General features: G+C 38.5%; 1 protein-coding gene across 3 annotated transcripts; it reads right to left on the minus strand.

The window, feature by feature from the left end:
- Positions 1-612: 612 nt before the first annotated feature.
- LOC133149174 (maltase-glucoamylase-like) lies at positions 613-26,955 on the minus strand. 3 transcript variants are annotated; one of them, XM_061271808.1, is made up of 32 exons: positions 26,845-26,955; positions 25,567-25,721; positions 25,333-25,417; positions 22,323-22,379; positions 20,534-20,658; positions 19,584-19,672; positions 19,101-19,150; positions 18,740-18,931; positions 16,499-16,648; positions 16,221-16,427; positions 15,824-15,978; positions 14,698-14,866; positions 13,870-13,966; positions 13,130-13,242; positions 12,639-12,764; positions 12,372-12,500; positions 12,104-12,217; positions 11,939-12,001; positions 11,482-11,598; positions 11,280-11,370; positions 11,037-11,175; positions 10,769-10,902; positions 10,625-10,659; positions 9,843-9,959; positions 8,505-8,653; positions 8,210-8,294; positions 8,083-8,139; positions 7,400-7,524; positions 6,902-6,990; positions 5,434-5,483; positions 2,748-2,915; positions 613-1,877 (listed from the first exon to the last, which is right to left on the minus strand). In XM_061271808.1, exons 1-32 carry the CDS (start codon positions 26,899-26,901, stop codon positions 1,800-1,802), a joined length of 3,567 nt encoding a protein of 1,188 aa, XP_061127792.1. In that variant the 5' UTR covers positions 26,902-26,955; the 3' UTR covers positions 613-1,799. The 3 variants fall into 3 exon arrangements, 2 of the variants coding, with proteins under 2 accessions (XP_061127792.1, XP_061127793.1); XM_061271809.1 differs by lacking the exon at positions 18,740-18,931; XR_009713152.1 differs by lacking the exons at positions 613-1,877; positions 2,748-2,915; positions 5,434-5,483; positions 6,902-6,990; positions 8,505-8,653 and having other exon boundaries at positions 7,441-7,524.

The following is a 26,955-nucleotide window of genomic DNA, read 5'->3' on the forward strand; positions in this document are numbered from 1 at the left end:
TTTTTTTTCGCACTTGACGCGTGTACAAACAACGGCGCTAAGAACACAACACAAACACGCTAGCTCGCGAGTTCCTTCCAATTGTCAGAACCCTGTTTTTTCTCTTAAACTTAAGAAAGAGTATAAAAAGGAATGGGAGTGGGACAGCTGGCCATAGTAAGAAGTATCACTTTCATAGGGAATGGGAGTCTGACTTTTTTTTCACGATGACACATATACATATACATATATATATATATATATATATACATATATATATATATTTTTTTTTAGTGGGTAGATCTTTGTGACTTGGTCATTTCAAAAGTAGCTCGCGAGCTGAAAAAGTTTGGGCACCCCTGATCTAGACACTACAGTTAAAAGTAAAGATTCCTGTCCATTGTCTCACTGAAGGGCGGATTAGAGTGCCAATCAATGGGATGGGCCCACAGCTAAATTTGTCTTTCAGCATTTATTGTGAATAATGGATGATCAAATGCAATTGGAAAGGACAAAGCTTACATATGAAGCGTACGGCATGTAAAAGCTATGATTAACACTCGGATCCTAGCATATATGCTCCCCAACCCCTCCTCCTCATACGCATATACTGCATCAGTGGAAGACCGCAGAGTTTTTAATGTTTATTATTGTGTTTATGACAATTCCGCTTAAGGGGATCAGTTACTGCATCAGGACTTTCCTAAATCAAAGCTTTTCCACTTATCAAATGCATACCTCTTGAGATATTCGTTCCACTGAGCACTGCTTCCTATTATAATTTTATCATGAACATCTGCTTCCTTGCTTGGCACGGATGAAGATGGTTTTTAAGCATTTCTTTGTGGTGAAAGAAATGTAATTTCAGAGTATTACTCATACATGCAGGTAATGCATTTTTTAATTACTTTTAACTTGCGTATTTTCCGCACTATAAGGCGCACCGGATTATAAGGCGCACCTTCAATGAATGGCCCAATTTAAAACTTTGTGCATATATAAGGCGCACCTTCAATGAATGGCCCATTTTAAAACTTTGTCCATATATAAAATATATACATTTGGCCCGCGGGCCGGACTTTGGACACGCCTGCTGTAGTGGCTCAATATTGGTCCATATTTAAGGCGCACCTGATTATAAGGCGCACTGTCGGTTTTTGAGAAGATTGGAGGTTTTTAGGTGCACCTTATAGTGCGGAAAATACGGTAGATTCACTCTCCTATGCACTATTACACTTACATATTGGAATATATTTTTTTCCTAATCACTCAACCAATCATTACCACAGCTAATCATATCATACAAATGGGTGCATGTTAATTACTCCACTTGAAGGTAATCACTGTTAATGAGAAAATGTGCCCATTGAAGACCTTCTTTCCCAAAGTCTTGCGCTACGTTAGTTTTAAGAGTATAATTATAAAAGAAAAACAGTACAAACATTGTTTTCATCCAAATACATGTTGTCCAAACATCAAATGTCAAAAGGCAGAAAATTCATTACACATTGAACCTGTAGCATGTACAAAAGTAAAAGTTTCATTTCAAATTTGACGTAGCTACAACGACAGATGGCAATTTCTAATTGCTAGTTAGACACAAATGTTACGTTTTAAATTTGAAATTCGGACTTTTCGGTAAAATGTGAAAATACATTTCAGCTCTATCGTGTTAATTTGTTCAAATGATGTCTGTCAAGATTTACATGAATCACCTAAGAAAGGAAATTCGACTTCCTAAAAATGTCTAATTGTATAAATTGACATATGTACAGTATGCTAAATATTCACCAAGTGCAAAAACAAAACATAATGCATACTTAGACACTGGCCCTCCATGTAATGGTAAATCCTTGATCCACACGGACTGAAATTGCAGTTGCATCTATAATCAGCTCCTGTAGATGAAGGACAATTAAAAACGTGTGTAATATGACAATAATTGTGCAATTTTAGTTGGTGTAAACTATGGGCTGCAAAACACATCATATTGTTATAACTCACTGAGAAGCATGAATACACTAACATAAAATATAAATTTTGCTGTCATATATCATTTATTCCATTGCCAGCTTGTTTTTTTGAACAAACTCCCCTGAAATGCCCTAAACTCATTTGGTAGGAGTTCTGATGGTTACATCATTGACATAAAGCTTAATTGTCTCTGTTCTTTGTCCTTGGAACAAATTCAAACCCTGTTTTTGGTAAACAAGTGTGCTGGAGCCAAACATTGACCTTGACTTGACACTGTCTGGAACTAACATGGGGGGGGCATGAAAAAACACAGAGCAAAACTGCAGTTTATTATTCTCAGTGACTTTGAAAACAAATGCCACCTCCTTCGCGAGTCATGCCTCATGTTTATCATGTTTGCGCAGAAATCAGTAAGCGACTTCCTTTCAACCCAGAGACATGTAAATTAGATGAATTAAACATTATAATAAAAATCTTGCCATGAAATTCACTGTGAACATATTCAATCAGTTTTGTTAGACATGTTCAGGCTGAGACAGTTAATTTTAGTTTTAATTGTATGAAATTAGTTTGAAACCACAAATTGAATTTGGATATCAAAGTAAATATGTTTTTTGTCAGAATAATCAAACTGGATTGATGTTTGAATTCAGTCAGTCATGACGTTTATATCCTAATCTGTGCTGTTAGTGTTTTTCCTTTTTACTTCTCTTTGTATTAAATACAATAAATTTGGAATGTTACTAAAATGTAATATGTATATAACTAAAAGTGTATTTTAGAAAAATACTCACCTGAGCATCAGCATTATACTGAGGTGTCAGAGGATGTACTGTTTCAGTCACATCCGTAAGAGTCACCTCTGTGATAGTCGTGCTGATCCCCCAGACTTTCACTATGCCAAGGATCAAATGGTCGGCTTCAAACAAGCCGCTGTGGAGAATTCTACCTGACAAAGTGTTCTAAAGTGAAAAGAAAGAATGATAATGAAGAGAAAATGAGTATTGTATGATGTTTAGATGTTAATTAAGAGTTAACCAAGGTTGTTGGAAAGCGTGATTTGCCATTGGACACAAAGTCTGCACGTAGTTCATTTGTTCAAGTTGTTTGATGGGGTAACGTTAGCCTGGGACCTTAAAGAAGGACAAGACTGATCTAAAACAGAAGGACTAAATAAACAGAATAATCACCCAGAGCATGAAGTAAAAAGACTGATAACCACTAACATAGTCTCTCCCCATATATGACTCATCTGGACAAAGTTCCAGACAGAGAGAAGCTTGTGAAGCACCAGGTCACACACTATCCTGTCTAAGCCAAATAACTGCAACGTTATCACATTTTAAAGTTTGATAACTTCTACCAACATTGATGTCTGAGTATAGTAGCATACTGGTGTTCATAAGGATGTTAAGGGTGGCAATATTTTGTGTCACTCTCCTAAATGAACTCTGCCACTACAAGTGATAATGCAACATAATTATTATGGGCACTTTTTGTAGTGGCTTTTTGCTCCAAATGATTGGTATACGAATGCTCATTGATATACTTTGAATGTGGTGAACTTTTGAGACTTCCAGTGCACGTGAGCACTACTTACAAAATGCTCGTGTCATTCTTTGATCTTTAGGCTATTTTAACAAAAACATTTATTATAAGAAACAATTATGAACTAGCTAACTAGTGTGAAAAGAAATGCATGATACTTCTCATTTAAAATATAATGTAATGTTCTATAATCACAAAACGTCTGCGGCCAAAACGTATAAAACCATAGGCCAGAGCACAGACGTTCAAATGTGGGAATACACACACGCGCACACACACAAACACTCACACACGCACAAATGGCATGTGATGTGCTAATCTGCAAGGCAGCTTTGGCCTTGTTGCCCAACTTTCCTCATCTCCTCACATCTGCCCGTTCATGCTCACATGCGCGCAAACACATACACACACTCATTCTTTCTTTCTCTTCCTCCTCCCCTTGGCTGACAGTGTGCCTGCTTTATCGCTGTGTGAAATTGCTTTGGAATGAGCCTGATGGTAGGCAGAGGACAGCCACAGATGTTTGGCTCCGGTCGCTGTATGTGTGTGTATTCAGTGCGTGCGGGTCTGTATGTTTGTGTACGTCGAGCTGTGAATGTTTGAGATTAAATGTATGCTTATTAATGTGTGTCCGTGTGTGATAGTGTGTCTTTGCTTAGATGAAAAGAGGATGGGGCTGGGTTAGTAGCATAAATCCAAGTGATCAGTGGGTTTGTGACACTTCAAACTTAAAAGGGGTGTGGTGAACACACTTGTATTCATCTAAGCAACAACATGCACTTCCAACTCACAAAACAAATGTAGGGGGCAAATTTATATCGAACAATACTGGCTTTAATATTTTTTATTCAATGATGATTTATTGCTGTTTTTGCCATACAGCCTAAAGTAAAGAATAAGTTAATAGAATTCTGGGCTAATTTTGGTACCAAATTGCTGTCTGCTTCAGTAGATTCACTGCAGAAGAACAAAAACACCAGACAGATTAAGATAGGAGGCAGCAAACATATTTCAGTAACAATTGCAAATAAAACAAAGAAATCTTGTTATGAATGTTAATAAATTAAAATCTCAGGACCATGAGCTATGAGTTTAATGTGCTCCATGACCAAGCTTGTAACCCAATTTATTTTGATTTTTAATTTTAAATCAATACTCCTCATAGAAACAAATTGAAAATTGAAATATTATCAACCCGTTCCAATTGCCACCAAAACTCCAAATTGTATTTTGCTGCATGTTTTACTGAAGAAAAAATGAACTGATGAATAAAAGAAAAATCATAGTAATGACAATGAAAGAGAATGGAATTAAGTGTTTTTATGAGTGTGATATACGTATGTTGCCTCTTATCACAATCAACCCCATTGAGTTCAACAGATAGGTGAATTTCCTTATAGTGGAAACGAAATCTTACTCCCAATCCCTCTAAAAATGAAAATAACGAACAATTATGCTTTGTTATTGCTTCAGTGGAAAGCAGAACAAACTCATTATGTAACTGTTTTTAACATTCTGTTCCCATGATGAATTGATCCTAAATGACTTCTCCGCCAGTCCTTTTGGACATTATACACAGAAAAACATTTTATCCCTGCATCATCATTATGTACTGCTGCAGTGGTGACAAGTTAATGTAATGAAAGGAGCATAACTCAATGCCCATTATGAACAGGCAGCATAAATAAGTCATCCTTCCTGGGATTGGCGCTTCACAGTATTTTTTGAAGAGGTAAACTATATTAACTTTCAAAGAAATTGCACAACTTCTGTTCTACAGTTTAGACAAATTATTACCTGCAAAGGTGATCTGAAACCTTTCATATTCACCATCCAATGAAAATCAATGAGTTTAAACTATTGCTGCATTAATAACAATAGTGACGATAAAGGAATGAAAAGACGTGGCATTTAGTCAGAGTCTGAACTCACCGATTTCACAGCATATGAGGTCAGTAGATATTGTCTTTTTTCAACCGTGTCTGAGGGGAGAAAAATAATTAAGTATGAATTATTGAAATACAAACCACCCCAAACAGAAGTATGATCTAAAAACATTATAAATGTACTACATATACGGTACTTAATCAGATTCTGAAAAGTTTATTTATTCCTGTGAGGTGATTACAGTAAGATTTACACGTTAAATTGGCCCAAGTTTAAAATATAAATACATCAAAAAAGAGTATTACATACATACATCATTAAAACAAAATACATTGTTTGGAACAATTACCATATTATTAAATGAGCCAAATTGAACTTATATGTAAATGATGTGGCAGGCAAAAATGCTCAAATACCCAAACCAAACATCTGGGGATGAGAGGCAAGAGTCAATTATCATTGGCAATTAATTGATAAAGTAACACATAAAATGTGTAGAAATATTTTGATGGTAAGAAGTTGCTCATTGTTTTTTTTTTTTTAAACCACAGAATCTAATGTGTAACATCTAGACTTTTGCTCACGTTCAAGCATTGCCATCTCATACATAATAAAACTTGTCATCGCTCAGTATAAGTCAATGTCGTCTTTTTTACTAATTTGTTTTTAGATTCAACTGAGCAGTACATTTTTTTATTTTATGCAAAGTTTAACATTAAACATCACACTTTTGTGTGTATTCTCCAATACATGGTAATAACAGTTGTTGCTTAAATGTGTAAATGGCTTTGTAGTTTGGCTGGGTCAAATAACTCATGAATTACAGTTTATTCATAGAGCAGTTTGAAGAATGAGTAAGTAAATACTGTTGCACCGCTTTATGAGAGCAGAGCAAATATTAGTACCACAAACTTGTAGATGTGTTGTGGATTGAGATGCAGAATTGCTGACCATGATAAACATTTGTGAGTCCATTTGAGTGTCAGTTAAATGCATTGCTAATATTGAAACTCAAACAAAACACAGGTAATATGTCACTTCAGTGAGCGGAAAAGCAAACACGACAAATTAGGCCGGACATTGAATGAGGAGGGAGGAAGGAGAGGAACCGACACGGGAAATGAATTCATTATTATCTATTATTCCCCGTTTTTGCAAACCATCTTTTGTCACAGTGTTGTAAAGGCATCGCATATTTACATATCTGGGAGTGTTCCAGTTAGTGGGAACCATATGCGGCGAAACAACTTGTTGAGTGGCGGGCACATCCAACAAAGAGGGCTGTTTTATAGTGTGCCATATGTGTGTGTTTTTTTTTTTTTTTGGTTCCTGGATACAAGGAGTTTATTGAATACCCCAAAATGTATTGTTTTTCAAAATGTCTACAGCCTTTAGTATTTGTCAGAACTAACAGAAAAGTAACTCTAAATGTCATTTGATACACCCCCATTGTAGCTGCCTGTAATTGAACATTTGGAAACAGCAATGTTCTCATAGGTGACCTTTTACTCACCTATTCCATCACCGTCATCCCAGAAGAACAATCCTTGAGCAGTCCCATTGTCACTTAGGGCAACGATCAGTCCCAAAGGATTCTTTCGGCTAAAAGAAAAGTGCTGGTAAGGGTTGCAGCAGTGAAGGGCACCTGCTATATTTATATCATTGCTGGCAGGGACCCACCTGATCTTTACTGCGCTCAATCACACAAAACCCTCTATCTAATTTATTGCCTTTCTCAAGCTTTCTTTAACCATCCAAGCCATTCACCCTACCCTGAGTTGGGAATAAGTTGTAAACTATTTTATTGATCATATAGCAGGCATGCAATTTCTTGGAAAGGCCTTATTCTATTCATAATTCTATGTTCTTGACAACATTCATTCTGATTAATCTATTGTGCATTTTATAGTGTAATCTTGCCATTAACAAAATGTCCAGTGGTGATTGACAAAAACCTCTATTGCCATCGCGCTTGCCTGAGGCGTATTGTTGAGCTGTCATTTGTTTTTACCTGTAGTATGTTGTGTTCTCTGGTTTTTGCCAAGGTAAGATGTATCCTCCTCTGATGTGTAGATTGATATGGTCCATTGGTGTGTTCATCCAGACCTTTTTGCCACGCACTTTGACATCTTTGGCCTAAATCAAAGGGTGATCATGGCAGCTCATTAACTTTATGTCAGCTTGACACTTTGTAAAATAATGACCGATAAGACCAAAAAGGCATTGCAACGGAGGTGGCATCCGCATCAGTTTCAGTGGCTAGCAGCAGGAGGACATCATAATTTCTTTACTCTTCAGTCTATTATTTTGCATCATACTCTTAAGTGAACATTACGCCTCACCATTAAAGCTGGTTATTCAGTTGTTTAGCTGCTTTTGTTTAATTGTATTATTAGAGTGAGGAAATGGCTTAAACTTTTATGCTGTCACATATTGATGGCGCTTTCTGATAATTATAGCCATGGAATAAATTTGGTGATAAAATGATTTCATGTTAAATTGAAGTTGTAATCTGCTGATACCAACAGCTCATAAAAATAACACTGAAGGATTGAATTTAAAAGTGCTTTGCTAGAAATGTGTTTTGATTTGTATTTCTGATGAGCTATTACAGTATACATATATTTTGCAATTCAGTAACAAATGCTGTAATGTCAATGTGTGATGTCCAAGTGGCTAAATCTCTGGACTCACCGTATGATAATCATACCAGCGTGCATCAGGAACATAGGCTTCAACTTGTGTAGCTCCCTGCCAATCACAAAGCCTGGTAAGTATTTGAGAAAATTACACAATAATACCAATGTTTGTGCAAGCGCACCGGATCAAGGGCCGGAGTGATAAGAAGAGCAGGTCCCCAGAGAAATTGTTTGTGAATATCCCAAGTAGTTCTCTCCTTCGTAAACCTGTGACAGATCGGCACATTTTGTTAAATACGACAAAAGAAAAGACTTAAAGATTTCACATCTGTAGGTTATTTTAGAGTTGAGTAACCAACCGGTTTAACAATGCAAATGCAGCACTTGTCTGAGATTTAGAGGTCAGATTCATCAACATAAAACTAATTCAGTTCAAATGTATCCTATTTATTCATCCGTTTTTTTTATTTTACTTACTCATGCAAAAGTGGTCTGACAACCGTGTTTCCTTCTGTATGAGCCTCATACATGAGTGTGTACAGGTATGGCAGAAGTGTGTAACGAATGTTCAGGACTTTCCGAGATGCCTCTGCAAAAGTGGAGTTCCAGGCAACAGGATCTTGTCTCTGAAAACAAAATGTGTTTATGAAATAATTATTCACTAACAAATGTATGCATGCTATATTTTTTTAGTTTTTTCCTTCCATTTACTATGAAATGAAGACAGTGAACTAGTATTAATACAATTCAGATAGTTCTATTAAAACCACCAGAAAAGGGATGTCTGCATGAGAAACCTTAATCCCAAAAAATGGTGGTGACCTAAAGATGAAAAACTGTCAAGGCCAATGAGGGATTGTTGAATTCCTAAATTCCCACCGCGTATAAAAAGCTGTGCCCGATGTTGCTTTTCTTCCTGCTTCTTTTCTAGATGGTGCATAGCCAGTTTGCTCTTTTCCCTAAAGTTTTTGATTCCAAGCTAAAAAACACAGACTTGGGTAATCATCCTCTAGATGTTTTCCCATTTGCAAGCCATTACAAAACCACTGGAATAATGGCATTTGTGTTGGGAGAGGAGGTGATGCGCAGTGGTGCTCAGATCACCTTGAGAATTCAATTAAGTCCCCACCCACAATACATACGCACACACTCACACACAAACTGTCCCGTCGAGTACTTCAGACTCTATTGCAGAGAAATTTTGTCTCATGGGATCGATCCCTGGACGGGCCTTATTGGATTTCTTAGATGTGTTCCAAAGCTCTTAAAGGTCACTGCAAGAATGAATGCCACCAACACAACAACACCGAAACAGTGTATCTTTTTGGAGATGTATGTGTCTGTGTGCGTGCGTGCGTGCGTGCGTGTGTGTGTGCACGTGCATACCTTTGTATTTTTTGCAAAAATTTGGCTCACTCCAAGAGAACAAGTACAAGAAAATATTCAGGTTTTCAACTTTTTACTGAGCACAGGTACTTAGGAGTGATTACAGTATTCAAATTCAGTGGAACACAAATGATCCACCCCAAACCAGTCAGAGGAGTTGTTGGACTGACAACTTGTTCAGATTTTGAAACACATTATACGCAGCAAAACAAACAAATGCTCTGAATTTTGTTTTGAACTTAAAGGTGTATTCTTTCATTTCATCATCAAAAATAATGATTACAACCTGAACCTCAGCTAGCTCCTCATGCAGTATTGCAAAATATGTATCTCCATGTCAAAAAAATGCAAGTTATGGTTTGAAGGTGGAGTGATATTTCTCCGTCATAGTAAACTAAGCTTTAATCATTCCGCTCGAAGTTTACTCACCGGGTTGCCCTTGCCGTTATGGTTTCGTGAATATGGATAGAAGGCACCCAGCTGCATCCAGCGAAGGCACATCTCATACTTAGCTGTATTGAAGAACCCGCATATGTCTGCCCCAGTCTGAAAGTGAAGTCCGATGAAAGAAAAGAAGAGACAACAGTGAAAATAGGGTTGCTGGATTACAATCTCGGCTCAGGCTGAGTTTCATTGTTCTCCCAGTGCTTGTGTCAATTTCTTTGGGTACTTTGGCTTCCTTTCACAATCTAAATGCATGCATAATATGCTGCGTTTACACTAAACTCCTGGCAGCCATGACAGCCCACAACAAGATGAAAATAAGAGAAGAGGATGGCCAAATGTGATTGATATGGTTGGAAGTGAGACAGTGGACATTCATGGTGCAGATGATGAACCGAGTCGGTCGTAATAAGGCACGTTTTCTTTCATTTAAGGGTTCAAACAGTTGGATAGAAATTCATCAGACGTTCACAAACGTTTGCAACCTTTAACAAAAATAAACCATTTGCTTTAATGCATGTCTTTAGCAGCCCACTGATGGAAATTACTTTTTGTTTGAAGAATTGACCCATTTTTTTAATGTTGACTGACAGCAACACGATCCCCGCCTCCTGTTGTAACAGCATGCTGTACAAGATGTCCTCTGATCAAACGGTCCAACAAAATGAAATAACATCACTGTGGCCATGTAATCTACTTAGAGCAGACAAGGTCACATCAATAAGATTATCCTATAAAAAAAAAAAAGATTAGAAGATGATACTTACATACGGGATGCCAAACAGACTGAACTCCATCATACCTGTAAGAGAGGAAAATCGTGTGTGACTTCCCACTTTTCACAAAAGGTATGGGTGTGCAAGCTCATGTTTTTAGAACGTTAAATGTTATGAGTGTGTAATGTACAGTACCTATTATGGATTTATACAACTGGTCCCAACTGGCATTGTTGTCACCTAGCCAATGCCCAGCCCATTTTCCACTGGAGGGGTAAGTGGACCTTGTCACCACTATACCTCGTCTACCAGTCACATTCAACAAGGCGCTGTATGAAGAAGACAAAATGCAGTTATGCGTGAAAAACATTATCTGACATGGTAAGTCTTTTGGCTTTCACCCACTATTTCAGTCAAATTGTGAAATAACATTCTGACATAAACACATAATGTAGGATCTCACTCATAAGTAGGCTTTGTGTGGGACCAGCCATAGAGGCTGTGGACATCATAGTGCCTGACTGGTGTCCCGTCACTGAGGATCTGTTCGCTGTTCATGCACAGAGTCTTATGATTTAATCCAAGATGTTTAGATTCCAAGACTATTTGGACAAAGACACAAAACACATCCAGAGATAAGAGTTATTGTTGCTTGACAAGAAAATGTTAGGCTAAGATGCATAACATGATGTTGTGTAAATCCTACATGGCATATATAGAGGCTTCTCAAGCAGAGGGTCACCCAGACACTGCCCCCCCACTGTGCCATGCACAAAACTGGCAGGTTCATTCATGTCCTGTGGGTAAGCACAGAGATACATTTGAGTGTAAAAGTCCAAAAGAAAATTGGACACAGTTAGGCAGTATAAAAATAAGGTAAATGTTCTGTACTGTTCATGGTCACTCACAATCCACAGGCCATCAAATTTGATAGTTGTCTGATAGAAATCCATGATCTCTTGATGCCACCACTTTGCCGTTGCATTACGGAAGAAGTCAGGGAAGGCAGTGTAAGCCCTATAGAGCTGAGAAGATGTGATTAGGGAAATAATTGCGAAATGTAAACTGGGTTTATTGCGTCATTGTAACTTGTACAAATGTGCAAATTTTCCATCCGAGATCCTGTATATTCATACACAGAATACACATCAAAGTAGGACCTCCAAAAGTGAAAACTTCCAAAGTTAAATGATTTGGAATTCAGCCAATGTTTCCTTGCAAAATAAAAACATTCATTGAATTTATATTATTTCCTCTGCAAAACAATGTTTGGGCAATGATATGGAGCATGGAGAGGATTGTGTTTGACTTTGGATGCTTCACTATAAAACATCACATATCTTTATAATTATCTTTAAACTATACCTCTACTTGAGTGTCCCAGTCCAGAGACTCATTTACTGCAACATTTGGGTAATCAGGCCAAACCTGCAAGGCAATAATGCCAGTTACATCATTTCATACATTCTGTTTACTGTATAAAAAGCATTCTTGCATTTAATTTCTGTATGGCTATTCAGGCCATCTTACCTTTCCCCACACGATGTCATCGCTAAGTTTTTTCGGCCATTTAATGAAGACATCTGCGGCCTTACCCCTATCATAGGCAGGATAATTGGTCTCATTGCCCGAAATGGCTGGGTCCTGGTATTAAAAAAAGGCAACAGCATAAATTAAGAAAGCAACAGTTTCTAGTTGGTAACATTTATCTGTTGGTAACATTTAGCCGATCAAGCTTTGTATGTTTGCCGTTGGTCTATTTGGGTGTGTTATTCAGAATTTTAGGTTTGTTGATTACCAGAATGAAGATGAACCTCATGCCCTCTTTTCTCATGTCATTAACCAGGGAAGGTAGTCCAGCAAACTCTGGGTCCAGGACAAAGTCAAGCTGCTGTTTCATGTAATCAATATCTGCATACTGCACGTCCTGAAGATTCAATTTTAAAAACAATTAAACAAACATCATCCACTATAATATATAACTATTCCATACACCAATAATGTCAATGTTCATGGTATCATCTGCAATTATGAAAAACAAGTCGAAGAGTCTCAGAGAACTTACGTAGGGAATACCCGCTGCCCTCATTTGTGTGTATAGATCTGCTATCTCCTTGTCATTAGCATATCCATACCGACATAGCTGAAATCCGAGGGACCAATAAGCAGGTAGAACAGGTCTTCCAATCAGCTAAGACAAAAAACAAATGAGGAAGTCAAAACACTTCAGCAGAAAAAAAAAGTTTTGGAAATAAATGTGTGTCTATGTGTGGGTGCGTGAGGGTAACATTTTGAATTGTGAGCCTGATGCTGCGCGTGTGTGTTGTGTCTGGCCCTGGGCCTTCGTTGATGGACTGCAGCAGCTGGGAGTTTTTCACTTCATTGCATTCTCTCATTTGGACAGTCTAAACACACACTCTCTCTCTCTCTCTCTCTCTCTCTCTCTCTGTCTCTCTCTCTCTGTCTCTCTCACTCTCTGTCTCTCTCTCGCTCTCCCTCTCGCTCTCTCTTGCTCTCTTTCATACGCAAACAAATCATGCAATTAAGAAGACTTACAGCAGTGTACTGCTGGACAACATTCTCAGGTGTAGGTCCTAGGACCATGTAGAAATCTAGGATGCCTCCCACAGTTCGGTAGGTTAAAGCTGGCATAGGTTGAAAAGTCACATCTGTGTACACACGCAAAAAAACACATTTATTTGAACCTATTTCATCATTTTGCTCTGTGCAAGTCATGGTTTTCATGGAGAACAGAGGGGAAAGCCAAGAATAAAATAGTACCAGAATCGTACACATTTGCATAGTTATATTTTATGCATAATTTAGTATGAGTGTGCATACTCATTAAAGTGCCATGTGTATGTATTCATCCTTGTTGTGGGTCGATTTACTAAAAGATAAGACCAACTGCATTCCAACCATAAAATGTAATGGATTATTCTACATTTTTATAGAAAAACAAGCCTTATTGTTTTAACCAATTTGGAATTGGCGTGTGTGTATTATATATCCATCCATTTTCTACACTCCATGTCCAACTATTGGGTAATGAGTGAACTGGTCCTACCTGACTTTGTGTTAGAGGTGGGGTACACCATGGGCTGGTCGCCAGCCAATTGCAGGGTAGATAGACAAACACTAAGATTCAAAACTTTAGGGCAATATACTGCTAAATTAACATACCGTGCATGTTATTGAAATATGATAGGATGCCGCATAGACTAAAGGAAACCCAAGTGGGCACAATCAGAGCATGTACACTTCATACAGGCTTGAGTGTTCTGATTTCCTCTCACCCATTGCATTGCTGTTTAGCAGCAGCACACCATGAGCATCAGTAGTGGTCTCGAGGCCCATATAGAATGGATGGACTCCATAGCAGTTCATCTTGTACTGTAATAAAGAGAGCATGGTCAAGTTTGGGACGTTCATTTTTGGTTGCTACGTTTCTGGTATGTTTGCAGAAGAGCATTTTTGTACAGTTTTAGTCATGGCAGCAGTGCAAATTATAGTGTGGAGCTTTGAGATTCGCTTACCCAACTGAACATTACAATAAGAATATAAAACAAGATGGACGGGGCAACAGGGGATACAGTGATGTGTTAGAGACAGGAAATCTGCCACTTTGAGATGTCAACATCTATGACGAAAGCTCACGGGCATGTCAGGCTTCATCAGCTTCCGAGTCGACTGGTACCTGAGGAGCTGTTAAAATTGCGTGTGCGTGTGTTTGCGTGCATGTGTGTACGTGGTTGTGTGGGTGCTTATGTGTCCATTGCCTTGCTGTCTGTTTGAAATAATTCCAAGGAGAAGACAGGGGTTATGATGTAGTGATGTCACTGTAAGGTACTGGTGCTGACTCATTGTATCCCATGTTGTTATTAGAGGGCAACCTCTTTAGTTGAAAATTATGTAGGAAAAATCATTTGTATTTAAACGACCCAAGCCAACCTCTCTATAAACACATTTGGTGACATGTATAATAATGTGGAAAATTGTATCATCTTAAAATGATAAATTCCAGCTTCTAAGCAGTCCCCAAATCTGATTTTACTTTATCAAATAGTTAAGCAGAGAAGAAAAACAACCCTTCGTTTTGAAACGTGTTTCAGTAAGATACTTACTCCAGGAGGCTGGTCTTTGGCGAACATACCCCAGGTGTGATAGTTCAGGTCATGTTTGTATGTTGAATGTTCGGTCTCACCAAAGCCGTAAATATACTTGGATGAGAGACGTGTTGATACTTGAATAAACATGTCTGTGAAGGTAAAACCTGGCACAGCTGAGTCCCAGCTGAGAAAAAGTGAGAGACTCAGAATCAATCAGAGTAATGATTGTACAGGGAGTTATTCACGTTACAAAGTTTAACACAACACGGTTAATTCCAAAGGGAGTAAGGGCACATTTTCAGGTAAACTAATCAGCCACATTTCAAATGACGTAATCACCCTTCCTCAGAGAGGTCCCAAAATATGCATATAAGTACTATTTATTTTTTAGCATTGTAAACATCACTTCAATGTTCTTAGCTGCAAGTTACTGCCATTTCTTTAGCTCATATGTTGTCACTGACTTCAGAGCAGGTGGTCACACTCATTGACTGAAAGCAAATAACCTCAGCAAGGAGAGTTCATATTGACAAGTATGTTAATCACACATAGGGAAATTCATCTAGCTAAGACACCATATAATTGATTTAATATGAATTGTATGTTTTTGTACCTTTACTAAATGCGTTCATTATGTGTTTGCTAAACCTGCACCAATACAGTATGTTAATTATTGCAATTGTAGAGTGGAGGGGTGTAGAACGGCAGTATGTACAGTACATCATACTGAGAGGTGCTAATGACAGGGCTAAAATACTAGAAATGGCTCTCAGTTTGATGGTATGCAGTGTTACACCACTGTGGTAATACAGTTGGTTAACTGTAAAAATTTTGTTTGTATCTAAACTGACCATAAGCATCTTTGTAAAGAAATTCACTTTTTCTAATGTCTATATTAGATGTCATTAAATTGTCTCGAGGCACCGTATTTTGTTGCTAGGAATTGTGTGCAGCAATGCTTTCAGATTACACATACTCTCCAATTGTAACTTTAACTTCTTGCATGAGTCAAATGTTATATCGACAGCGAACAAAAATGCAACTCAGTATAATTTTGAAAACATGCAGTAGTTGGTAGCTTTCAATGTGACTGCATTGAGCAGATCAGAAAACTATAGTGTCCTTTAACATTTGCACTCACATTGTGGTCCCAGTGCTTTTCCGTATGACCTGGATCCCAAATGGATCACTTTTATAAAGGACTTTGTAAAGCCGTTCGTCCTCATTAGTATTTGGAACAGTTGGGACAGAGAGCGGAACTGGAACCTCATAACGATCAGTGGCCGGGTCCCAGATCTGGACAGAAGGGCTTATTAGTACTTGTGTGGTGAACACACATGATGGAAATAGCTGGTGGAAACAATAATTCAGCATATGCTATTGACTGATTTACTATATGGGCAAAAATACTGGGACACGAGGGCCCGTTCAAGGAAATTAAGGAATCTACGTATAATCCACAAAGTGAGTCTACTCGGCTCTGTTAACTAATAGTTCACAATGATGAGACGTCATGATACATGGACAAATAAACATACCTTGAACTGCAGCATGCTACTGCTGTGGTAGGTGACCTGAACATGGAGGATGTCAATGTCACGAGACTCCGAGTGGGCCCTGCTCTGGTACCTTTTGTTCCGAATGATTTCAACCCAAAAGCCAGACATGGTTCCTTCATTTAATCTGACATGATATCCATAGTCTTTTGGATAGTAGCACCATGGAACCCGGTCAATGTTGCTTGTCTGATAAGGACAGTGAAAGAATCAAGAAGATTTTAGACTAAGAAAGAAAAATTTAGGTATTTTCTCCTAACCTTCCAGATGCATCCTCGGCCCTTGCACTTTGCCTCATCCGCATGCTCCTCGGGGTGGCAGTCAACACGCTGGTACTCCTCTTGCACCACCTCCCAACGCACAAGATACGTCTCCCCCAGAGTTAAAGACAAGCGTCGTATGAACAGCACCTGTGAGTGGTAATATTGTGCAAAACGTTGTCATTATCTACCCTGGGCTTGAATGGCAACCAGCCAACACTGTCGTCTGCCTTTCAATCACAGTCAGAGGAGATATAGGCTCCAATATTCCCACAAACCTGAAATGGGTAAGGACGGTAATTTCGGGACGACTACTCTTTTCCCAGATGCTCTGAACCTGGTGGCTGTAAATGCGACACTGTTCAAATTTATGGATTTTTACTAATGAGGCTCATGCCACCAATAGTCTCGTCACACCCGACAGCTGCAATTGACCAACACGTCACAGTGGACCAATTAAACTGTCTGAGGTCGGGCTCATACTGAATCTTTGTACCATCATGACGGTGTACATGTTTTTGTATTCCAATTACAATGAAAACCGATGACCAAATAGGAAAAAAAAACACTCTTTACATGTGATGTGATTTTTTTTCCATCAGCAAATACATTAATCAGACCTGGAGTTGTACAGTTGGAGATCGATGTAAAAGATGTATTAGAGTTGATTTGTCTATTTAACACAGCAGTTGGTTGTTTTAACACTTCTATTAAATCAAATGATTGATAGAAACATGTTACAAGTTGTTCAAAACAGATAAAGGACTTTCCTGGAAGTTTTCTAGTCATAAAAAAGGTGAAGAGGACAATAAAGTAAGTGCATATTCATTTTTTATGGCTAAATTTAGCTGTTTTGGCTCCAAATTGGGTGTCCTCTCTAGCACTGACATATCAGATTTTACTTTAAAATCCACACCGGACAGTAAAAATAGCCATTACATATCAGCTTCTACTTCAAAAACCACACCAGACAGGAAAATATTAAAATGTTGCTGTTTTATAGCATACCAAAGGGATCGGTGCATCACATTTCTTTTGTTTTATATACACTGTACAGTATAACACCACTGAGAACATGTAGAGCGGAATGAGGCCAGTTCTCTTGCATGGGGAAGCTTTGTACAGACAGGCTTCCTTGAGACTGACTAATGGGTAATGTTTGTACTACCAATTAAGACACATCTGTTAATTTCCAAAGCAGCTTCAACAGCCTCTATGGGGAACTATGACTCACAATCTTGAGGGAGCTCGACAGTCAAAGTACCACCCTAAAGTTTCTGGATCTGTTTGCTAGACATTAGTGATGTTCATCAAAACGTGTTCCTTTCTTTTGAACTCATATTACCGTTATTAGAATGGAATAAAATGTCTGATGGGGAACTTCAAAGTGCAGATGTTTATCTTGGGATTACTGTGAAGGCATGATTCAAAATTTAAAGCAAGAAACTGGAGCCAAAGACACAAATTCGCAGTGAATGTTCCAAGAGTTGTGTACAGAGTTATATATAATAAGCAAACTAGATAAATACAATTAGGAAACTTAATTAAGATAGCAGTGACTGACAATTTTAAGCTTTATTTAACTAATGTTGAATGTGTGGGAGATCAGCTCAGTGCGACGAGAAATGTGAAGAAAGTTTAGAGTGTTTTGTCCTTCACCTTCAGACAATGATGGTGTAAAATCTGATAAATGTACTCTTCTGTGTTTGACCAGAAAAACCTTGAGCATGAAAGAACACTTTTCTATATGAGGAAACAATCTACAATATTGCTTCTACAATATATAATATATGGATGTTTTCTCATTTTATAGGCTCTTGTCTTATAGGCTTTTAACTCATAACCCTGTTTGCACATGAAAGGGTTGTTACCCTTAGTCATTTTTTTCTTGTCTCTTTTTATATAAACACCCACCCACAGTAAATTGTAACCATTTCTCACACTTAGTGGCTAACCTTGAAATGGTACAGCCAAGACTCTAAAGTCATCCTCCTTGCACCTGCACCTAGTTGCAACATGTAGTCAACCAATGAATCATAATTATTTGTATGAAATTGAAAATACTTAATACAAATATCGCCTTTGCAAAGTACCTAAGTAGTTGTAGAATACAGTACCATTTTCATATTTCACTACCGTGCAACATTCATCAGTATTGAGCGCAAAAAAAAAGCACCTCTATGAAAGTTAATAATAGGATGCAAAAGTGTGTGAATGAGGTTTAATATGACTAAACAGTACCTCCTTGGTTGCATCATGCTCTATGCTGGAATCTGGAACAATGGTCGTAGAGTTTCCATGTGACCCAGAGCCCACGTGTGTCACAGAGGCAGACACAAGAGGATGGGGAACCCCTAAGATTGTGATGTTTTCAAAATGTAGGTTGTTGGGATCCCTGTAGCCAGCATGCATCACCTGCATGGTGAGTACCCCCTGTGACGCAGAAAAAGCAAATGCCCACTATACTAACTTACTCAATTATTTTTGCCTTTATGTCCGGAAATTTGACACTTTTCCTTCTTTTAACTTTGAAACTGAGCCAAGATCAGATCGAAAGATAGTGCTGAATTTGCCAAAAAACATGTGTTCGAGGGAGACTTACATGGAGAACAGTAAATTTGTAGTGGATGTAGTTTCCTTTTTTAACAGTGTCTGTGAAAAAAAAAGAGAACAGATGTTGGAATTTGTCACAGTGATTTGACATAGCCGGTGTACTGTCACACTGTGTGACTGACCTTCATTTGTTCAGCTGTGTGAGCAGAATGTTTAAACAGTTTGGTACAAGCATTTTCATTTTGGAAGTTGCGCATCCCTAATGGAAACGCTGTATACGTGCCTCAATCAAAGTTCAATAAAAAAGTGTACCTGAAAGAGTCATTGTCTCTCATATACGTTCACATCGATACATATTGTATCATTTAGAATTCCTCTACTACTAATAGTATGGTTAATTTGAGTAGAAATTATGAACAATGTGATAAAAGTGCTCAAATCTGTCAGAAATTGCCTTTTGAAAAAACTGAAAATTTAATGGCTTGCTGTGCTCTTATTTGGAACAACATAAACACTATTTGTGAAACATTACCTCTGGAATCTCCATCATCCCAGAAAAGCTCCCCTGCAGCCTGGGCTTTGTCATCAAGAGCAATAATCAGACCCATTGGATTGCGTCGACTGTAGATCAAAATAGGACGGAGACAACGTTCACAAAAATTACTCAAAACAGTCAGGGGATGTCTGGCCATTATATCTGCAGTAGCTAAAAATAGAAGACATATTTCCCCTTTTGTTGTTTGCATACATGCAAGTTGAATAATTAAGATATGTGGCGTACTAATGGGTCATGCAAAGCCTTCAGATGATTAAAGTTTGATTTAAATATTATGATTAAGATATTATCCACATTATTAATACATACATCATTATGTATGTATGATCACATTTCCAATTTTAGCCATCAAGGATACAATTATGCATCTTTATGCCATTGTCACCAAGGGAACAGGCTGATTAGTGCAGGCCAGATCCCCCTCTCCCCAGGGGTGTAGTCCTAGTTCTCCTTGGGGACCTCCAGGCATTATCCATCCATCCATCCATCCATCCATCCATCCATCCATCCATCCATCCATCCATCCATCCATCCATCCATCCATCCATCCATCCATCCATCCATCCATCCATCCCTCCATCCATCCATCCATCCATCCATCCATCCATCCATCCATCCATCCATCCATCCATCCATCCACAAGACTCTCAAAAGCTAGCCAACCATCATATAAAAAGTGTCCAATATTCGAGCAATCTCTAACTATACTATGGTACAATGGTTTGGGCCTATCTGGCACCTTTCTAGCCGCAAATTAGCTTTTCCACCTTCAGAAAAAAATTACAGTCTAATAGCTATCTCTTAGAGTAAAGAATGGAACCCCAATTGCTCTTATTGGGTACGGATGCATGCAAACCTGGCAACAGTCCAACCATGTTTTTTTTCGTTTTTTTACTTCAGTTCAAAGTGGTTTTGTAAGTCTGTACCTGTATGTGGTGGTGACAGCTGCTTTCTGCGTGGGGAGAACAGCACCGCCTCTTATATGTAAACCAAGCTTGTCACCCGGTAGATGCAGCTTAATTTTTTGTCTGCGCTCTGCCAATGGTTTCATCTGATTGGTAAGACAAGAGAATCTGTTTTACAAATTCTTAATGCACGTCTGAGTTTTCATACTGCGAGTACACTTGGTTATTTTGCTTAGTATACTAACCCAGCCACTTCTTATTAAAACGCCTTCTGAAGAGTCCTCCACGGTTCCTCTAAATCTCATTGCTGCATTGCTGCTGAGCCCTAGATAGTGCACACTTAATTTCTGATCTCCTGAGGCCTGAACTTTTATGGCAGGCCAAAACAATTTAAAAAGATCTTCTCTCAATCTCATCTAATTCGCCATCCTATTCTAGGTCCTGTTATCCTCTCATGTGATGCTCTAATTTTCTTTTCTCTGCGTTTCGATCGAAGTGTGTGCCATTTTTATTTATTTTTTTGTAAGTACAGTGCTATGGGTGTGTGGTATGGCTGTATTTCTTTATTTCTTACGTATGTTCTTATTTATTTTCACCATTGAGAGATATTTCATCCTTGTGGTAAAGCTACTATTTGAAAAACTTGAATTTTGTATCATTAAACTCCAAAACGGGAATATAAAATGCTTTTTGTTTTGGTTGTTTAAAGGTTAAGGTGTCTTTTGTTCTTCTAGTTATAGTTATTCCACTTTTCTTTCTTGCTGTTCCTCCAACATGTTCTTTTTCACTCATATTGATGCTTCTCTTTTCATTCCATATTGACCTTTGCTGTTAGTCCTGCACTTTTTGCTGCAGATCAATAGCTCCAGTTCCCTCGTCCTCCACCCTAGATAACCACTAAGAACCAACCCGAACATAGGAACCAGCAGCAACGAGAAATCTAATCGTCCATCTGATCAGCGACTGCTTTACAATGCCACTGTGACGTTCAAACTAAGATCCCAGAGGGACTCAGCACCTCTTTTATCCTTTCATAAGGGAGATGGTTCTCGGTTCTCGTCTGCACCCCCGATTTCACTCTATCTTTGTCTCCAGTCGCACTCTGTCTTATCTCTCTTGTCTCCATGTCCCCAACAAAGAGGTTCATGCGCAGACTTCCATGTGAAACTGTGTTCTTTGTGTGCTAATGCCTCTTAATACTGATAAACCCCCTCTGCAATCATTCTCTTGAGCATTACATTCACCATTTAATTGCACCTGTAGAACTGAAGCATTGTAGCTTGATAAATTAATCCAGCAGTGATGCAGCAGCAAAGAATACAGTTTAGCCTAATCATGATCTTCTTTCCCGTTGAGCCAGCTTATGATATTTACTTTTTGTTAAAGCTGTATGGAGGAGATGCTAATTTGGTGTTGTTGACATTTGTGAATCACTTGTTTTTGAATTGGATTACCCTATATGTCTGCACAGAGACTTAAATCATGTAATTGGGGTGCCCATGTTCTTAACTAAATGCTAAATAAACATTTTAATGTTGCTATGTGTTTGTCTCCGGTCCCTTTCCATCGCTGATGTCAATCTCAGACAGGTTTGATTATTGGTCTCCAAGATATAGTTTAAGTAAAAATACTTTTTTTTTGCAAAATTGGAAACAAATGACTATTTAAGGAAGATTTATGAGAGGTAAATTAATAAAAATAATCTTTAATACAGCAAATTGCATGTGTATGTTCTTAATAAATAATCCTTGCAAAAATATATTGAATTGAAATAGAAAATGTGATTCACAATGAGGATACAAAGTCTTACCGTCTCATAGTCATACCACAAAGCGTCTGGGATATATGCGTCCAACATAACCACGCCCTGCAAAAGAAAGACGTGTCAAGACTTGTCATGCATTAGCAAATTTTATTTTCAACCTTCCAACCATATTTCCTTTTCTTCCAGTCACGTTTTTGGTGAGTATGAATTACAGAGAACAAAGAGTAATGCCTTAATCTTGAACTTTCAGCCCATCAACTCATCCATCCATCCATTTTCTGTACCGCTTAGTCCCCACGGGGGTCGCGGGCGTGCTGGAGCCTATCCCAGCCGTCATCGGGCAGTAGGCGGGGGACACCCTGAACCGGTTGCGAGCCAATCGCAGGGCACACAGAGACAAACAACCATCTAACTGTGAGGCGGACGTGCTACCCAAGTGCGCCACCGAGCCGCCCATCAACTCATAATATATTTAAAATATGTGATGGTAGAAGCTAAAGTACACCACAAGGGAAGCATTTTAAAAATATTAACATAATGAGACATAATTACCTCAGATTAAGTCATTTTAAAGTCTATTGTGTGATCTGAGACTTTTACACCGCTTTTTGTGACATTTAAGACTATGATGCAACCGATGATGGAAAAAGACCATATCAAGTGACAACTGGCGACAATTTTTGATGGCTCAAGGTGGCAGACAGACAAGCGCAATCAATAGAAGAGCACCAGCCTTTTGATAGCGCTGTCAGATTATGGCTCTTCCTGACAGGGAGGAAGGCAGCAAAGATAGAGCATGGAATCAAGAAGCCACCCGAACCCTCCTTCTCAAAAAGCACCAATTTTGTCATAACAGTATGTCAGTGGTGTCGAGCCATGGTGCCTATCAAAAGCATGTCACGTGTCATCTCTTTAACAGCATGTTTTTTAAAAGACCAGACAACAACAAAAATATTGTTATATGTGTTTATATACCTTATTTTCCGCATTATAAAGTGCACCGGATTATAAGGCGCACCTTCAATGAATGGCCCATTTTAAAACGTTGTCCATATATAAGGCGCACCGGATTATAAGGCGCACCTTCAATGAATGGCCCATTTTAAAACTTTGTCCATATATATATAAGATATATACATTTGGCCCGCGGGCCGGACTTTGGACACGCATACTGTAGTGGCTCAATATTGGTCCATATATAAGGTGGACCTGATTATAAGGCGCACTGTCGGCGTTTGAGAAAATTGGAGGTTTTTAGGTGCGCCTTATAGTGCGGAAAATACGGTATTTATAAAGATGCGCTGCAATATGTATGTTTCAATTTCAAACAATGACTGCGTGAGCTTTTGGTTTTTGAAGGGTGACATTTAATCCAGAGCACAGGGTTGGGGGACTAATTTACCTTACTGTTACTATTTACTTTACTATTATTGTATGCATAGCAGTCACCATGTTGGCTAATGCGACAAAAAGAGAAAGGTTAAGTATTGCTGCTAGCATTGCTGCTAGTTGTGATTTGGAGACATAGGGCACGAGGCCCGTCTCCATGGTGACATGACCAAAGCAAACACTTTAAACCACAAGGTAGATTAGTTTGATATGCAATGCGGTACTATGATCAATAGATAGAGGTGAGACGATAGCAAGCAACATGGAAAGTGAGCAAGAGTAAGGTGACAGAGATCCTGCATGAAATGGAAAAAGGATCAGACAAAAGATTTGACAGCAGCTGATTAGGAGAATCAAGATAAGAAACGGAGCTCACATTTGATGTAAGCAAGAAAAAAAATTTAGCTGGAAAAAATTGGGCAAAAAGATGAGGTGGATGATGACCAGCGGGGATGAGGTGAAGCAAGTCAATAGATCTAGCCTGTTTTCTACAAAGATCAAGGTTAGTGCAGCTACTTGATCTGAAGGGTGGAGCTTGTGCATCATTAAAGCAATGGGTTGGTGGATGAATGGAATGCTGAATCGAGAAAGACAGTGAATTAAAGTTAAAGGTAATAGTGTAAAGTAGAAAATGAAGGGTTAACAGAAAGAAAAAGTGGGATTTAGCATTCAGCAAAGTATTCACATTTGATTGAAAGTCAGAGGTTTACGACGCTTTAAAGTTACATTTAAAAAATTGTTGTAAACCTTTTATACCTTTGTGTTTTGTGTGCAATAATTTTGCTGGAAAAAAATGTTTCATTGATTTTTTTCAACACTGAGCATTAAGTTATCTTCAATTATGCTTCACTGTCATTGTGTTTTACCTTGGCAGTTTTTTTGTTCCTGTTTGAGGAATGCTTATTCCTGTATACGAGAATGCTGAAGTAAAATAAGCCCCTGGTCCACAGATGGTGATGGAATAATTTGACTGCCACCACCAATGTTGACGTTGGTCAGTGCATCTGTTGTGTTCATGACCTTTGAAAACTTGAATTTACAAACTTTTGTTTTTATTCTTATTGGTTTCAGTGCAAACCTTTATGGTTTTGCCATAATCCCTTGAGAGCAGCACCTTGAAGTATTTTCAACTTTTCCACAATCACACCAATTGAAGTAACTTGATACAACCTATGAATCCAATTTACTCTCCCCCTGCATAATTAAAAAGGGGCCAAGCTAAATTGCTCATTAATCAGGCCACTTTGACATGACCGCAATCGTTGAATCTGTGCACATACAGAGATCCATGTACACTCCAGCGCAGTACAGAAAACTTAGCACTTGCACATTACTACGCGCACTCGCACACACACTTCCATCTACACTTCTAATCTGCTTGTAATGAGGTCAGTGCTCTCATTAGAGCTGAGAGAAAAGAGGGAGGGTATGGAAGAGGAAGAAAGAGGGATGAGAGGAGGGGAGGGCAACAAAGCAAATCCCATGTCATGTTTTCCCAGTGGAGGTCAATGTGTGTGTGTGTCAGATGAGCTGGTCTTCCAATCTGTACGGCACATACGGCCTTAAAAATGTCCCATTTCAAATGTCCTGGTCTCGAGGGGTCAGTAGTTTTAGTGATCTACGATCCGTGTGGTTGCGCACATATTTGTTGTTCGTGTTGACTAACCGGGTCCAGTACAGGTGTGATGAGCAAGTGTTTCCCCCAGAGAAACTGGCGATCCACATCCCAGGTAGCTTTGTCAGAGTAAAACCTTAAGACCAGAAATAAACAATAAAATACCGTTCATTAACATCCAGAAAAAAATGCATCATAAATTAAACAGAGTAACTGAGAAAAAAAAGTTAATTTCCTGGAAGTAACACTCATGTTGTGGGATCTGTAATATTCAAAATGACTTACTCATGCATGAGGGGACGTACTACGGTCTCCCCTGTGGTGCTGGCTTTGAAGAAGAGTGTGTAGAGATACGGAAGCAGTGTGTAACGAATCCTCAGGTAGTGTTTGGAGCTCTCCACCAGAAGTGAGCCTGCCCCATATGCTGCTGGATCCTGAGGCTGCAGACAACATCTATTACTGAGATGCGTTTTGATGAGCAAGAACCTCACTTCCCCTCTGATTTGTTTTAAGGGGAAGCACATTCATGTACTTACAAGTCAGCCTTGCAAGTTGCACTAAATTTCTCACATTTAAATATGAAATTGTTTATTTTATTTTCATTTCTTGGAAACATGGGAAGAAAAAGCGAAAAATAAATCTTTCTGAATTATTTGTTTTGACAATCTGAAAACATAATATGATGATTATTGATTATTGGTTATGTTTCTAGGTCATGAGACACTTTTGTGGCCTTAATAAACATGGAAATGTCACGTCTGCTGCCAGAGCCTTTATTTTCTTGTTTTTCATCAGTAACGGTCTGACTTTTCTACCCACTCCTTTGTGCTCATCTGTAATAAATAATCAGTGTTGGATGTCAGTATAAACACTGCTCTTGTCTCATTGAGTGGCTTCTCTCTGACTGTTAAGTCTCATCTCATTTGCGGCATTCATGTCACAGCAAGTCAAGTCCCAATCCCTAACTTATTTGTCAAAAGAATGTCATAAATTCTGCATCCGCATTGTAATGGTGAGGCCAATCTACAATAATGGTCACAAAGTACAAGAGCTGTATATTACCACGCTGTAAAAGACAAATCAAAAGGTATAACCAAAGCAAATTCATTATGTAGACAGTGGTAATTTTCATTTCTATAAGAAATACGTTTTCAGAATCAATCAATACACTTTATCCGACAGTCTGCAACTAGTTGGTTAGGTTTTTATCAGAGCCAACATATTTTGAAATGCACTTGCACTGATTGCATTTGCTGTCCTTTGTGATTACTACTGATATGTGTTAAATTGTTACTTAGCATTGTTGACCAACCAGTTGAGATGACAACAGTTTCTCTAGAATTAATTATTTCCAAATTCAATTGTCTACTCGGGTAAAAATAGTTTGAGCTTGTCTGAGTGCAAGAAGTTGATTGCCTTCAGGCATAAATGCTATTGTCAGTGAATTACCGACCCCTTCCATTATTCATGTCTCTTGTACTTAATTCTCTTCTACACCAATTTATTTAAGATGGATGGTTTAATACCGCAACGAAAGTGCAACATGACCTAAGAGCACACTACCTTGTAGCCCTGAGCATTGTGGTTGCGGCTGAAAGGATAGAAAGCTCCCACTTGCATCCAGCGACGGCATAATTCTTCACTTGAGTCGTCAAAAAATCCACAGATGTCAGC

The sequence above is a fragment of the Syngnathus typhle genome, unplaced genomic scaffold, assembly GCF_033458585.1.
Source record: "Syngnathus typhle isolate RoL2023-S1 ecotype Sweden unplaced genomic scaffold, RoL_Styp_1.0 HiC_scaffold_270, whole genome shotgun sequence".
Classification (NCBI taxonomy): Eukaryota; Metazoa; Chordata; class Actinopteri; order Syngnathiformes; family Syngnathidae; genus Syngnathus; species Syngnathus typhle.